Source organism: Heterocephalus glaber, unplaced genomic scaffold, assembly GCF_053883595.1.
Source record: "Heterocephalus glaber isolate CG9 unplaced genomic scaffold, H.glaber_assembly_v1.0 deba00000546, whole genome shotgun sequence".
Classification (NCBI taxonomy): domain Eukaryota; kingdom Metazoa; phylum Chordata; class Mammalia; order Rodentia; family Bathyergidae; genus Heterocephalus; species Heterocephalus glaber.
Window position 1 is genome coordinate 7,121,128 of NW_028258147.1, and position 16,388 is coordinate 7,137,515.

At 42.4% G+C, this 16,388-nt stretch overlaps 1 protein-coding gene across 2 annotated transcripts in view; it reads left to right on the forward strand.

Annotated features, from left to right (window-relative positions):
* Positions 1-7,686: 7,686 nt before the first annotated feature.
* Tnpo3 (transportin 3) overlaps positions 7,687-16,388 on the forward strand; it is a 91,993-nt gene continuing 83,291 nt past the window's right edge. The window contains exon 1 of one of the 2 annotated variants that reach the window (XM_004856367.3): positions 7,687-8,160. In XM_004856367.3, the coding sequence (XP_004856424.1) occupies positions 8,041-8,160 (120 nt within the window). In that variant the 5' untranslated portion in view covers positions 7,687-8,040. The remainder of the gene's footprint in view (positions 8,161-16,388) is intronic. The other variant, XM_004856368.3, reaches the window with a different exon arrangement.

Consider the following 16,388-nt stretch of genomic DNA (forward strand, 5'->3'; position numbering starts at 1 on the left):
TATCTTCTAGTGAAACATAACGTATCTCTGTCCTTTATGCAGTCAGCTTGGCTTTGCCTGAACTTTTACTATCTGTGTGCCAAGGAGGTCTGATGTTACCTGATTCTTTTGGGCAAGAGGTGAGCCTTTTACTAGTCCTTGAAGGCCAGAAGAGATAATGGCAAATGCTACAGACTGAACTGTGTCCCTCCTAAATTCTATTGATGTGCAGTCCCCAGTGCGATTGTATTTGGAGATAGGGTCTCTGGGAGGTAGTTAAGATTAAATGAGCTCCCAAGGGTGGGGCTCTAATCTGATAGGACTTCCGGCCTAATGGCAGAGCCCTCTCTCTCTTTTTTTTTTTTTTGCCATCTGAGGACACAGCAAGACGGTGGCCATCTGCAAGCTGGGAGGAGGACCCACATCAGGGCCTGACCATCCTGATACCTTGATCTTGGACTTTCAGCTTCCAAATGGTAAGAAAATAAAAGTGTTCAAGCCATCTTGTCTATTGTATTTTCTCATTGCAGCCTGAGGTAGCTAAGACAGCAGAGCATTCATTAAAACTCTTGATGGCAGTAACACATTTGATTTTAATTAGCTTACAGGAGAAAGAACATTCATTCAAGAAACTCTGGGAAGGTTAAACAACTCAAGAAAAGAAAGGGTATTTAAGGTAAAGTCATTGGCCATTGCTTCCCTGTCTCTACAGCTTCTTCCCAAACTCATCGTGGGGTTTGGAGGGTGGTAGGGGTGTGTGCCAAGGGCAAGAGAAGACAATTAAGGACTCTGTGCTGCCACAGCCTGTGCTTCCTGTCACCTCTAGTCATGTATACTTTCTCAACGGGAGACCTAATCCGTTTAGGAAGCCCTGTGACAGGACCTGAGGGGACTGGCAGGAGGAGCCTGCCACCTTTGGGTCAGCTCACTGCTAGTGAGTGAAAGAAATACTCATCCTCCTTTTCATTCAGAAAATTCACCTTCTATTTTAAAGAAGCATATTCATTTGCTTAGAAGAGCAAGGAGCTGGAGTCTTTTTTGTTGGGATGGAGCAGAGCCCATTCAGCTTTGCCTCAGAGCCATTTTTTTCTAGGGTGACTGTTGTGCCTAAGGACAAAAGTTACAAGATTTTGATATTTCAAATATGTCATATATTTCTAGTATTTTATTTCATATTTGTTTTTCTAACAATATTTGGTTTCTTTGGTGCATTTACTGGATGGTGCTTAAAGATAAATTGTCCTGGTTCTCTTCCCCAGCCTCACTTATTCTGCTGATACCTTCAGCAGCCTTTGTCTGCAGATGCCTGGCTGGGGACATCACCCACCTGGCTCATCTCAATCACTCCTTTGTCTTCAGCAACCAACTAGACATGATGGCTCTCAAATCTCTACTTTCATCCCCAGGGGCTTCAGTCCCACACATGCTACCATCTGCTGGCTTCAGCTGTCTAGTGTGTGCCTTAATACTCCTTGTGGCAAGATGAAACTCATCATCTTCACCTCCCACCCCGCCCCACTACCATAAAAACCATTTCCTCTTCCTGGTTCTGTGTCTCAGAAGCCTGGGTTTTCTTCCTTCCCCCCATACCCTGCAACCCAAACAACTCCCCTATCAAACTTTTTCCTCCTTAACTCATCTTAAATCTCTCTCTCCATCCTTACTGTGAACACCTTCCATTAGGCCATCTTCACTTTTCCCCCAGACTATTACAACAATAATTTCCTAATTTTGTTCTTTTTTTAAAAAAAAAATTAAATTCTTTTATTGGTACATTGTAGGTATACAACACAATTACATTTCTCATTGGGAATTGTACCTTTACATAATCCATCTTGGTTCTTATTTTTCCCCATTCCTAGCCCTCCCTTCACCCCGCCCCCCAATTTTGTTCTTAACACCTTCCCTGCCTGAGACAGTGTGTTGGAGTTAGAATTATTTCTTTAAGGAGAAATCTCTAAGAGATAAGTCACTGAAAACATTGGCTTTGTGCTTAATGAATATTAGGCAATGGCTTGAGAACACAAAGATGTGTGAGACACTGGTTGGTCTCATTTCTTGCTCCCATCTAGTGATCGGCCATCTAGTTCAGACTTCTTTATGACTCTGGATCTACCTATCTTTCTTTCTTTTCTTCCTTCATTTTCTTTTTTCTTTGTTTATTTGTTTTGTTTTGATTTTTGAGATAGGGTCTCACTATATAGTTTAGGCTGGCCTTGAACTCACTATATAGCTCAGGCTGGCCTCAAACTTGGGCCAATCTTCCTGTCTCAGCCTCTCGAGTGCTAGATTACAGGCATGTGTCACCACACCCGGCTCTCTTTCTTCTTTCTCTCTTTCTTTTTCTCTTTCTTTCTCTCTCTCCCCCCTTCCCCCATTCCCCCCCTCCCTCTCTCCCTCCTTTCCTTCTTTTCTGTTTTTGAGACAATCTTGCTATGTAGTTCTCGCTATGTAGTTCTCCCTGCAGTGCGGGAAAGTTTGAGCTCAGGCTGGCCTCCAACTTGCAGTGATCTTCTTACTTCAGCCTCCCAAGTCCTGGGGTTACAGACATGTGCCACCATGTCCGGCTGGAACATTGAGAAATTTTTTTTTTTAAGACTCCAGCAGGCAACAGCTGTCTGCCACTTTAGCTAAGGAAAGAATTAGTGAGCCTTTCTTTCATAGAATTCCATTTCCTGGCTGTGAATTTGACCTGTGTGCAAATTTTCCAGAAGGACTGCACATAATGATGCTATAAACCAATTTGGATGTTTGACAGGTGGCCCTAGAGAAATGGTAGACCTGAGGGTATGGCCAAAAGGTTATCTGGCCACCTGTTTATAGCAGCTCACCACTCTGGCCAAGCCCTGAAGGTAGCTGGGACTTGTCTACAGCGCAGAGGCCTACGGGGATACCTATAGCTGTGTGTGGAAGACCAAAGGTGAATGTCATTTTTTTGGTACTGGGGATCAAACTGAGGATCTTGTGCTTTCCAGGCAGGCATGGCACCACTGAGCTACATCCCTGACCCTTAGGTGAGTGTCATTTATGCTATGGGGTAGGGCTTGCTACATGCCCAAGTAACCTACATAGTCCAGTCTTTTTTGTTTGAGGTACTGGGAATTCAACCCAAGACTTCCACACTGAGTTACAGCCCCAGGCCTTAAAAAAATTTTTTTTGAGACAAATTTTCATTAAATCACTAAGTTACCCATACAGGGCTCAAACTTGCAGGAATCCTCCTGCCTCAGCCTTTGAGATGGCTGGGATTACAGGGATGTGTCAACATAGCTGGCTTTTTGTTCATTGTTTGTTTCCCCTGGGGACATGGTTTAGTTTAGTGGTTGAGTACTTGCCTAGCATACACAAGGCCCTGGGTTCAATACAGTACTAAAAACAACAACAACAACAACAAAGCAATTTTTTGATTGCTGGGTAGAACATACATTCTTCTCCTGCTCACAGGGTTTCATGTTTGTTGCCTCCGCCTGAAATACTTGATCTTTGTTTATTGCTTCTTTTTCATCCATCAGTCCAGTCTCAGTTTAGAAGTAATTTCTCCTGTGGTTTCTCCACTCTAGGTTAGGTATCTCTTCCATTTTTTCCACAATTGTTAGTCAAATATATTTTTTTCAGTATTGGAGAGTGAACTCAGAACCTCATAAATGCTAGACAAGCACTCTTCCACTGAGCTACACCCCGGCCCTCCACGTGGTTTAAATAATTTTTGGGGGGGAGGGTACCGGGAATCAAACTTGGGTCCTTGTGCTTGCACAGCAGGCAGCGAAACCACTGGGCTAAATCCTGGGTCCCAGTTGAAATAATTTTTAATCAGAGAAGTGTGTGTGTGTGTGTGTGTGTGTGTGTGTGTGTGTGTGTGTGTGTAATGCTGGGAATTAGTTTAGGGCCTCAAGCACCTGCTGTACTAATAAGGTATACCCTTGACTCTCCTATTTTTCTACAAGAGAGTCTCATTAAGTTGTCCAGGCTGGCCTCAAACTCCTTGCCTCAAGCAATTCTCCCACCTCAGCCCTCCACATAGCTAGGACTACACAGGCCTGGCTCACTGTAGTCTTGATTTCACGTCCTTAATGACTAATGATTTTAACTAACATTTATGTGCATTTACATGTCTTTTTTAGAGAAATCCCTATTCAAATATTTTGCCCATTTAAAAAATTGTGTCATTTGTCTTTTTATTGTTGAAATGCAAGAGGTTGCTTTTTTTCTTTTTTTGAGACTGGGTCTCACTATGTAGTCCTGGCTGGCCTCCAATTTGAGGTAATCTTCCTGCCTCAGCCTCTTGATTTCTGGGGTACAGCCTTTACCACTATATCAGTTGCAAGAGTTCTTTATATATTATGGATACTAATCCCTTATCAGATTAAGATTGCAAATATTTTCTCATTTCCCTTTGTGTGTTTGTGCATGTGTGTGTGTGTGGTAGTGGGGATACAATCCAAGGCCTTTGCACTGAGTTATATGCCCAGTCCTATTTATTTATACATTTATTTGTTTGTTTTGAGACAGGGTCTTGGTAAGTTGCCCAGGCTGGGCTTGAATTTATGATACTTCTGTTTCAGCTTCTGGAATAGTTGGGTTACTTTTTTGGGGGGCACCGGGGATTGAACTCGGGTCCTTGCACTCTACGGGACAGGTGGCAGAACCGCTAAGCTAAATCCCCAGCCCGACATTTGGATTCCTTATTTTTTTGGAATAGTTGGTATTACAGGTATGTGCCATCATTTTTATTTTTTATATTTATTTTGTGAGATAGGATCTCACTTCAGCCTGACCTTGAATTCACCATGCAGCTCAGGCTGGCCTTCAACTCACAGCAGTCTTCTTGCCTCAGCCTCCCAAACACTGGGATTACAGGTATGCACTACCACACCCAGATTTCACTTTCTTTCTTTCTTTTTTTGGTACCAGGGATTGAACTCGGCAACTTATGCTTGTGAAGCAGGTGGCGGAACCACTGAGCTAAATCCCCGGCCCTCTTTTTTTTGTTGTTGTTTTGTTTTGTTTTGTTGGTACTGGGATTGAACTCAGGACCTTGCTTGTGAGACAGGAGTGGTGCCGCTGAGCTAAATCCCTGGCCCACTTTCTTGATAGTATCCTGTTATCTTATTTTTTTTTAATTTTTATTTATTTATTTATTTTTTGGTACTGGGGATCGAACTCGGGACCTTGTGCTTGCAAGGCAAGCACTGGATCCACTGAGCTAAATCCCCGGCCCTCCTGTTATGGTTTTCATCTAGGTGTTCCCCTAAAGCCTCATGTACTCATCCATGGGGCTTTGGGGAGGTGAGTGGGTCATGGGTGTGTGATACTGGATTAGTCCACTGATGGGTTTATAGCTGGGTGTGATGTTGGGAGGTGAAGGCAGGTGGGAAGGCAATGATCACTGTGGGAGTGGCCTGGAAGAGTATATACACCCCTCCTGCCTTCTTGATCCTTTCTGCTTCCTGCTGCCATGTCATAAATTGCTTCTCTCCCTCCATGCCACCTTGTTTTGGAGGCAGTCTAATAGGGACTGAAACCTGCACAAACTGCGACTCAAAATAAATCTCTCTTCCTTTAAATTGTGGGCGTTGGGTATTGTATCTCAGCAACAAGCAGAGTAACTAAAACATGTCTTTTGACACACAAAAATTTTTCATTTTGGAGAAATTATTTTTTGTTTTGTGGGTTGTATTTTTGGTGTCATAACTAAGAAAACATTGTTTAACACCAGGTCATGAATATATACTCATTTTCTTCTAGGAGTTTTATAATTTTAACCCTTATATTTGGGTTCTATAATCTTTTGATAGGAGTAGAAATTCCAACACCATTCCTTTGCGGATAGTTATAGAACTTTTTCATTATATCGAATTGCTTGTTTTTCTTTGCAACTAGACTGCAAGCTCCACAAAGGCAGAGAAAGGTGGTCTTTTTTTTTTATAGCAAAAACATTTATTGGTACATTTTAGGCATACATAATGATAAAATTCATAATAGGGAATTTGCACCTGTGATACATCCCACCTCTTTTTTCCATTTCCTCACTCCCTGCAAGTCCTTTCCCCTCCTTATGTACAAAAGCTTTGTTTCCATTTTTCCCTTCTATTTTCTCTTTTTTTCTTGCCCCTCCCTTCCTTTCTCCCTTCTTTCTTGTTCCCCTTCCCATTTGAACATTTACTTCCCATTTCCTAATGTCTATTATACATTTTAGTCCTTATTTCCCTTTTTGGTTTCTCACATGAGAGAAGCAATGCAGTATTTAAATATGTATGTCTGATTTATTTAACTTAAGAATATGATCTCAAGGTGCATCCATTTAGCTATAAATGTCTGAAGCTTAACCTTCTTTATGGCTGAGTAGTAAAGGTGGTCATAATAATTTCTTTATGAAAGAATGAACTAGGTAGCTTAAATATCACTTTTTTTCTTTGCTGAAAATTATACCAAATCTACAGTAAGTTTTATTTTAATCATGGTGTTGCCATTTAAAATTCCTGACAATAACAATTCATAAGCAAACTACCACACTGGATAATAGAAATTGTACTAACTGACAGGCATTGGAACAAAACTGATCTGGAGTCAAACTATAACTTTAAAAATTGTGTAACCCTGGGCAAATTACATGCCCCCATTCTTTTGTTCTACACGTTCTTTTTTTTTGGTACCGGGGATTGAACTCAGGACCTTGCACTTTCGAGGCAGGCGCGGTGCCACTGAGCTAAATCCTCCACCCTGTTCTACACATTCTTATTCTCTAAAATGAGAGATTTGCTACGGCGATTGATATCTTGTAACTACAATATTTTATGCGTGATGCAATGCTGGAAAACCCCTTAACATGGTGCTATCTTTAGTGGCAAATTTGTTCAATAACATGTACTCTAAGATTCCTATTTTGTGAATTGAGAATACTGTTTGCTTTTTCAATATACAGGTTTGAACCCAGGACTTCGGACCGAGCTACTTCCGCAGCCTTGTTAAATTTTGAAACAGGGTGGCACTAAATCACCAAATTGCCAGTCTGGGTTGGAATTTGTGATCCTCCGGTTTCAGGCTCTCAGTGCTGGGGTTATAGGTATGCGCCACCTTGCCCACCTTAAGACTAGTTTTTGATTCGGAAAGGGCATACACAGAAATATAATCCAATATGAGAATGATCCGAGATATATGCATATATTCTGGAGCTCAAAGCATCATAACGGAAAGCCTTCTTTTGGGTATAAGGATTTAGAAAAAGGAATCTGAACAGAGATTCAAGTCGTTCTGGATTGATTCAATGAGACACATATTTCAGATTTGTAAATAGTTAGTTGTTAACACGTCTGTCTCTTCCCAAAAAGTGAGAGTAGGAACCACGTCTTAAGTGATCTTCGGATCTCCAGTAAAGTGTACATTACAGATGGTTGAATTGACGGTGCCTTAACCATCCACTGGAGCCAGAAGAGATTCTCCAGAGAGGGATGGAGAAGGCAGAAGGGGAGAAAAGACCTCGGACCTATTGTCAAGAAAAGAAGAGCTGCTCAGGTGCGTGACACAAGCTGGTTCTAAACTCAAGGTGGACGCAAAAACCTACAAAACTAGGTCGTCCCTCTTCCGCTCCTAGCCCGGCAGGGTCACTTCCGGGAAGGGGCGGGAAGATAAGAGGAGGCGTGGCTGGAAGGAGGCCGTTTGTAGTGCACCAGGCGGAAGTGTGCCAAAGGGATTACAGCTACCGCTTCCGGTCCGTTAAAACGCGGCTTAGGTACGCGGCGTGGTCTGTGTCATGTGGCGATAGGCTTCTGAGCTCAAGTCAGAAAGTGAGGAAGTCACAACCAGCGTCCAGGCTCAAAAGGCTGGATTCTAGTGGAAAGATTAGTAAAAAAGAGCCAGGAACCTGAATACGACCTATCCGCTGTTTCCGAGGGGGCAAATTCCACGGGGAACCCCTCTGCCCTGGTAACGGCCAAAAAGGAGGAGATGGCGCCAGCCAGGGAGCGGCTGTGGCCAAGACAGTGAAGAAGCGCGAAGGCGGAGCAACCAAGAAGCCTGAGGAGAAGAATCAGAGTCGTCGCTGTCACCACTGCCGCCACCACCATGGAAGGAGCAAAGCCGACATTGCAGCTCGTGTACCAGGCAGTGCAGGCGCTTTATCACGACCCAGACCCCAGCGGAAAGGAGCGCGCCTCGTTTTGGCTTGGGGAGCTGCAGCGTTCGGTGAGGGGTCCCAAAAGGCCATTCTTGGCCGCGGGGCCAGGGCGGAGTGGGACCCTAGCCTCAAGGGGAGCGCCTGAGCCGGGCAATTGGCCTCGCGAGGTCCTCCTGGGGAGGAGCTGCTGCGGTGGGGTGGGGCTGCGAAGCTACCTCACAGCCGCTTTTTGGAAGCTAGTTTCAGCTGATCGGTCGCGAACTGGCCCTTTCCCCACCCCGTAGAATCTGATTTGTAGGTCCTGTACTTCTCTCCTGTGAGCTTCGATACCTCTTTTAAGTTCCACCCTCGCTGTTCCTTCTTAGGCCGTGCTTTTCTGTTTTGTCTTCCTTCAGCCAAATCCAACCCTAGTGTCTCCCCACCTTCACTTAAGGATGTCTTATGCGTCTCTTCTTCGTGTCCAGGTATTAGATCTGGCAGTTCCTTCCCAGTTGTACCCTTACTCACACCTCGCTGTTCTTGACGGTTTTTACTCCTCTTTGGACCTTTATTCTCGAAACTTCTCAGGTTTCTTTTCTTTTCTTTTTTCTTTTTTTTGGTACCGGGGATCGAACTCTGGTCCTTGCGCTTGTGAGGCAGGCTCAGGTTTCTAGATTCATAGACGTGTGAATTGCCCCCTTGCTTTGTAGTACAACATAACAAAAAAAAAAATCTACTTGGGTTTCAGCAAATCACGGGAGTTGCTCATTTTTGCTTCATTTTATTTCCCCGAGTTTTTATTTGGGTATCATAGTTGCCTTGATTATTCCATATAACTGAACGTTCGGTGAAATGCTTATCTATTACATCGTATTTTTTCATTCTTTGATTCATATGTTGTATGCTTTCTGCCCTAATTTTTTACACTCACCTTTTCTGTGCTTTATTTCTGCGTGTATGATAGGTGATCTTGCTGACGTGGGTCCTAAATGTAGGGTTTACTTTATGAATTGTGAAGTATTTTGGAAACTGGAGAGGCTGATACAGATTGACAGAACACTCACCTTTACCTTTACTTTTTTTTTTTTTTTTTTTTAGCGATGCTGGAGCTCAAGTCTGGGGTCTCAGGAAAGGCTGACCAAATGGTCCACTACTGAGCCCTTGCATTTTCCGTCATTTTTGTGTTTTATACTCACAGTATATTTTTCTGTTTGCCCCCTTCCCTTTTATCTGTTTAACTCATAACTGATATTTAAAGGTGCTCTGCCCTATTAAATGAGCTGTAGGTGCATAATAACTATTTTAAAATTTGCAACTTTAGCTTTGAATATTACACTTAAAAAATTGGGGCCCAATTCTTTGTTTACCTTGTGGGAAGGCAAAGGAATGACTTTACTGAAGGCTGCCTAAGGAAGTCATTCACATATGGTTTCATTCAGTGTTTGGCTTCTGTGATCTTGGAGTCAACATTCCCTGATCTTCATGTTGGATGGGAGGGTGGGGTAGAGTCTTGCTATGCGTTCCAGGCTGGCCTTGAACTCACATTGCCATCCTCCTGCCTCAGCCTCCCAAGTGCTGGAATTACTGGAGTGCATCACCATGCCCAGCTTCATGTTGTTTTCTAAAATATAAATAGGAGAACTGTCGCACATGGTTGTAATCCCAGCACTGAGAGGCTGAGGCAAGAGGATTTTGAACTTGAGTCCCAACTGGGCAACTCAGGAACTTAGCAAGACCTCGTCTCAAGACAAAAAAAATAAAAGGAAGGCTGGGGATGTAGCTCAGTGTGGAGGGCCTGGGTCCAATCTCCAGTACTGAAAACAAAAAGTGCGAGCATGCGCGCTGTGTGTGCGTTTGTGTGTGTGTGTGTGTGTGTGTGTGTGTGTGTGTGTGTGTGTAATGCTAAACAGTATAGTATTAAAAAGTGAGCTCTTCCCTACTAAATCTGCTTATTAGATTTTTAAATCAGTAGTACCAGCTACTGGGCTGGGTGTTGGTATTTGGGAATAAACTAGACAAATATATGTTTGGTTTTTTTTTTTTGTTGGTACTACGGATCGAACTCGGGTCCTTCCGCTTTCGAGGCAGGTGGTGAAGACAAATATATGTTATAGGTAATTGTGACGATTACATGTGTTAATATCTACAAAAAGCTTAGAAAATTCTTCAACATAGAGCTTGAAGTATGTTAGCAGTTGTTAGTCACTTTTACCTCTTTACTATTTTTATTATTTTATCTCTTTATTATTCTGTTATAACCTACATCATCATCATCACTATTAATAGGGCTTCAACAAGAACAAATGACACATTGGAAGGATAATTCAAGAAGAGTCTGTTTTATAAAGGTACTATTTATAAAGTTGTTGGTATAATGGTACCACAAGAAGTAGTATAGTAACTTGTAGCCAAACTATTAATATTCGTAGGCTGGAGAGGAATATTAGAAGGAGTGGTTACCTGGCTGCTTCTAGAGGAATGGGGTCTTTTGGGTGAAGGGACTCAGCTAGCTTTGAGGTACCTTGGAGGAAGGATTCTGGAAGAATGGATTTTTTGGCCTTATTTTCATAATTTCTGGATTCCTTATTGGTCAGACCCAACCAGAAGCCAAGGGACACACAGTTTGTTGATAACTTTTATATAGCCTAGCCTGCTGAAGCAGAAAAGATGGTGGAGAGGAGTAGAAAAGTGAACCTGGAAAATATCCAGGACAGTCACACATTATATTTGGACAACTTCATCTAAGTCGATAATTCAGCTAACACTTTGGCCTCTTGACACCGCCCAGCGTCTCATGTGTACCAGGCTGACCTTGACTCACTGTGTAGTTCAGGCTGGCCTTGAACTCTTTTTTTTTTTTTTTTTTGGTACTGAGGATGGAACTCAGGACCTCAGGACCGTGTACTTATGAAGCAGGTGGGGCACCACTGAGCTGAATCCCTTGGCCTTGAACTCTTGACCATCCTCCTGCCTCATCCTCTCACCTCATCCTCCCAAGTAGTGGTATTACAGGCATGCATCACCACACCTACCTGGCCTCAATTTTTTTACCTCTTCATTTTCTTTTTTGGTACCAGGGATCGAACTCAGGACCTTGTGCTTTTGAGGCAGGCAACAGAACCAGAGCTAAATGCCCAGCACCATCACCTCTTTTACTGCCTTTCTGTTGGTCTTTTTTGTTGGACCACTTTTACTTTGAGCAGAGTACTCAAGTCTTCTGCTTTGGTTTATAAAACAGGCTGCAACCAGGTGAGCAGAAGAGGCCAGAGAATGGATCTCACCACGAAGTGTGTAGGCTTTAGTAAAATCTTGTTTTCAGGTGATAATACATCTGCTTTTTTGTTTTTTTGAGACAAGGTCTCACATTGTAGTTCAGGTTGGCCTTAAACTCTAGCTGATCCTCCTGCCTCAGCTTCCCAAGTGCTGGGATTACAGGCATGTACCACTATGCCTGGTGCCATCTGCATTAGTTCTTGAATTTCATATTGAACTCAGTGGACTATCTCTTCTCTTTTGTTTGTTTTGTTTGTCACTTAATTAAGTATACCACCAAGCCTTCCCCCCTGATTTGGTAAAACACCAGCATGGATAAGTCCAGCTGCCTCTCTTCCTGTCAGATCTAGGTGCTCTGTGTCTCATCTGCTGAATTCCCTGGGACTTTGATCTTTTGGTTTCTATGTGTGTGGAGATGATGGTGATAGTGAGGTAATGTGGATTGAACCCAGGCTTTTGTATGTATTTTGAGATAAGGTCTTTCTATGTTGCCTGGGCCCGGTTTGAACTTAAAATCTGCCAGGCTTAGCTTTGCAGGGGGTTAGGATTATAGGTATGCACCACTTCACTTGATTTTTTTTTTTTGGTACCAGGGATGAACTTGGGTCCTTGCGCTTGCATAGCAGGTGGCAAAACCACTGAGCTAAATCCTCGGCAACTCACTTGATTTTTTTTTTGGTACTAGGGATCAAATTTAGGACCTTGCACTTTCGAGGCAGGCGTGGTGCCACTGAGCTAAATCCCTGGGCCTCACTTGATTTTTTTCTGTGTGTGTTTTTGTTTTTAGGAACCAGGGTCTCACTGTCTGGCCCAGACTGCCCTCCAACTCAATTCTCTGCCTCAATTTTATTTTTTGAGATAAGGTCTTACAAAGTTCTGAGTAGCTGGGATTATAGGCATGTGCCGCTGCTCCTGGGTAAGCATAGTGTTTTAATGCTTCCTTTGAAATTGGTAAGGAACAGAATTTATCTGGTTTACTACAAAACTACTTTTTTAAGAATACACATTTTGGGACTAGGGGTGTGTGTAGCTCAGAGGTAGAATGTGCTTGGCATGTGCCAGGCCCTGGGTTTGATTCTCAGTACACACATGCACACCCCCCCACCCCCCCCACACAAACACATGCTGAAAACTATTGTCTTTATTTTCTTTTATCCTCTGCCATAGTAATCTTAGAGTCATTTAGTGTAATTTTTTTTGGTACCGGGATCGAACTCAGGACCTTGCAAGGCAGGCGGCGGCATATTTAGTATAATCTTGTTTTGTTTTGTTTTGTTTTGTTTTGGTACCGGGGATCGAACTCGGGACCTTGCGCTTTCGAGGCAGGTGCCGGAACCACTGAGCTAAATCCCTGGCCCTAGTGTAATCTTAATGATCTGGTGACAATAGACTTGGCCTGGAGATGTGGTTTGTATATGGTTTAGCTCAAGCTATGACTTAGTATCTTTTCTAATTCTCTAATATTTCTGTAAAGCAGCTGTTTTCTGAAGAATTTGTATTCATTACTCTACACTTTTTTTCACCAAATTTCTTGGAAACCTATAATTGTGGTTGTGTTCTGTGTTTCATGTTCTAAAAGAAAGTATTTTGAGGCAGATCCTAAAGGATCTTTATCAGTAGTTTGTCTGTTCTGAAAACTTAGTAGTTTCCTTTTTCCGCTTCCAGGAACCAAAATCTATAGACAATATAGAAAGCTATGGGAGGGCTGGCATGCCTGTAATCCTGAGGCAGGAGGATCATGAATTTGAGACTGCCTGGCTGACATAGTGAGACCTTGTCTTAAAAAAAAAAAAGCTATGGGGAGGAAAGATTGTTTTTTCATAGGGCTAGTGGCTAGTGATTATGCTGCTGCTCAGTAGTTCAAAATTTGTGCCTTTAGAGATAATCTGTGGATTAGAGAAGGTCTTATAGTCCAGTCTAAAAAAGGAAAAGGTGTGATGAACAAAAGGAATAAATCAGATGAAATGAAATCATGCTTTGATGGACTCATTTGGCATTGTCACTTGTGGCTTTTTGTATGTCCATGGAAATTTTCTTCCTCCTCTTCCACCACCACCACTACTACTACTTTTTCTTCTTCCCCTTCCTCTGCAGTGCTTAGGATTGAACCTAGAGTCTCCATACACTATACCACTGAGGTACACCCTTGGCCCCAAATTGTTGATATTAGCTTTGATCATTTGGTTATGGTGATGGCTTTCAAGTTTCTCCACTGCAAATTTATTTCCCCTTTGTACCTACTAAGTATCTTATAGGGAGATTCTTCTTTTTCCCTCCACCCCTCCCTTCCCCTCTCCTCCATTCCCTCCCTTCCCCTCCCTCTTTCTATTTTTGCTTTGAGGCAGGGTCTCTTTGCCCAAGTGGGCCTCAAAACTCACAGGGGCATAGCACTGAGTTGGTCCTCTTAAACATCATATCAAAAAGGTCGTGGGTTGAAGATACCAGCTTCTAACTTCTTTCCCAGTTCTTTCCCTTTTGGAATTTGTTGATTCTTTAGTTCTAATACCTAGGCTTTTGGTTTTTCTCTGGCAATTGTAGTTACTGATGTTTTTTTTTCTTTTGAAATAGGGTTTTACTATGTAGGCTGGCCTTGAACTCACTAGGTAGCCCAGGCTGGCCTTGAACTCATGGCAATCTTCCTAGTCAGTCTTCCAAGTGCTGGGATTATAGGCCTGTGCCACCATGCCTGCCTAAAACATAACTTACTTTTGAACAGAAAATTTTCTAGAAAATAAGAATTATTTCTGTACAACTTCACTGTTGTTGTTTAAAACACCTCTGTAGCCCAGGCTGGCCTCGGATTTGAGATCTTCCTGCCTCAGCCTCCCAAGTATTGGGATTACAGGCATGTGCCACCACACCCAGCTTCTGTACAACTTCTATTGACCAGATAGCTCATTGGTTATAGGAATACTATAATGTCTTACATAGGTAGAAACTGGGTTTATATAAATAAATAATAAAAACAAAAGGCCTTTTACCCAGAGTTTACTAACCTAGTTGTGTCATTCAGTATGGTAGCTAAGTGTGGCTATTTAAATATCATTAGTTAAATGAAATAAAAATTAAAGTTAATGTCAGACCCTTATCCATATTATCTATAGTCCAGGTATTGGACAGTGGAAATATTTTTGGTCTTTAGAGTGTGAAACCTGTGAATTCATGATGGTATTTCTGTTGGCATGGCAGACTTTTTAACTGGTGGCATTCCTCCTTATTTGGATTGCTTTATTTCTTAACAGATATTGGGCCAGTTGATGGTTTGTTTTAGAATATAAAATTATCAGGGCATTGCTGCATTTCCTAATTATAACGCAGTTTTTTCCAAAGCCTTCCAAATATTTCTTCAACTTTGTTTTGGTGTATTTTTGAGACAGCGTCTTGCTATGTAGTTCAGGCTGGTCTTGAACTCACTACGTAGCCTAAGCTGGCCTTGAGCTTGAAGTGATCTTCCTGTCTCAGCTTTCCTAGTGCTGGGATTACAGGCATGTGCCACCATGCGGGGCTCAACTTTCTTTAATTGCATTTATGATTGCTTTGATGTATGGGGGAAAGTTTGTTTGTTTATTTATTTATTTATTTTGGAAATCTCCTTTTTTTTTTTTGTACCGGGGATCGAACTCAGGACCTTGCGCTTGCCAGACATGTGCCTGAACCACTGAGCTAAATCTCCGGTATTTATTTATTTTGAGACAGGATCTCTATGTAGTCCATGCTGGCCTCAAACTTGTGGTCTTCCTGCTTCAGCCTCTCAAGTATACTATTAAGTACACTACTCTAGATCCTCTTGTAAGAGGAATCATGTGGTATTTGTCCATTTGTGACAGGCTTTCCTCACCATAATATTCTCAGGTTTCAACCATGTTGTAGTATGTGTTAGAAACGGGATCTTGCTATGTACCAGGCTGGCTTCCAACTTGTGGCAGTCCTCCTCCCTCATCCTGACAAATGCTGGGATTACAGATATGCCCCACCACACCCCATTAGAATTTCCTTCCTTTTCAAAGCTGACTAATACTCTATTGTATATACAGATCATATTTGGTTTATCCATTTAGCCATTGATGAATGCTCACTTCTTTCTACCTTTATTGTGAATAATGCTACTGTGAGTAGGTATACAAATATCTGTGGAGCCCTTGTTTTCTTTCTTTTTTCCAGTAACAGGAATCAAACTCAGGACCATGTGCTTGCCAGGCAAGTGTGGTGCTGCTGAGCTACATCCTTGGGCCCCCCTTGTTTTGAGACAGGTTCTCCGTCATACAGTTCAGACTGGCCTTGAAGACGCTATGTAGCCCAGGCTGGCCTGGAACTCAATGGCAGTCCTCCTGCCTCAGCCTCTAAGTACTGGAATTACAGGCATGCTCCATCATGCCTAGAACAATTGCATTTCTTTAAGAAGTTCAGATTTACTCTGGCTACCTGTCTGTATTTCCATAGTTTGTATATGGTATTAAAATATTACTAGAGTGTGGTTTTTTTTTTCTTTCCTGTGGTACTGGGGATTGGACCTACGGCCTTTGCACTTAGCAACATCTCCAGCTCATTTGTACTTTTGATTTTTGAGACAGGGTCTCCCTAAGTGACTAAGTTGTGCAGGCCGGGCCTGCACTCACCATCCTCCTGGCTCCCAGAGCACTGTTAACTGGTGTGCACCTCCACACCCTGCACAGAGTGTGCCATCATGGTACATGTGCAGCCCTGGAAAGAAGCCTTGTTTCCCTTCCTTGAAAATTCATACTCTAAAATGTAGTGTTTGGCATGCAGAATCTCTTTAAAGTACTGACTTAATTTTTCTCCTTTGGTAGAGTTTCCAAAATGAAAATATTAGGAAACAGGTATTTTCCCCCTTTCTTGTAAGTTTTCTTTTAACAAACTTTTCATTATAGTTTAACATGTATTTTTGTTGTGTTTTTTTTGGTACCGGGGATTGAACTCGGGACCTTGTGCTTTCAAAGCAGGTGGCGGAACCACTGAGCTAAATTCCTGGCCCTACATTATAGTTTTTACTTACTTTTTCCTGAACCTATTACACAGCTGTTTT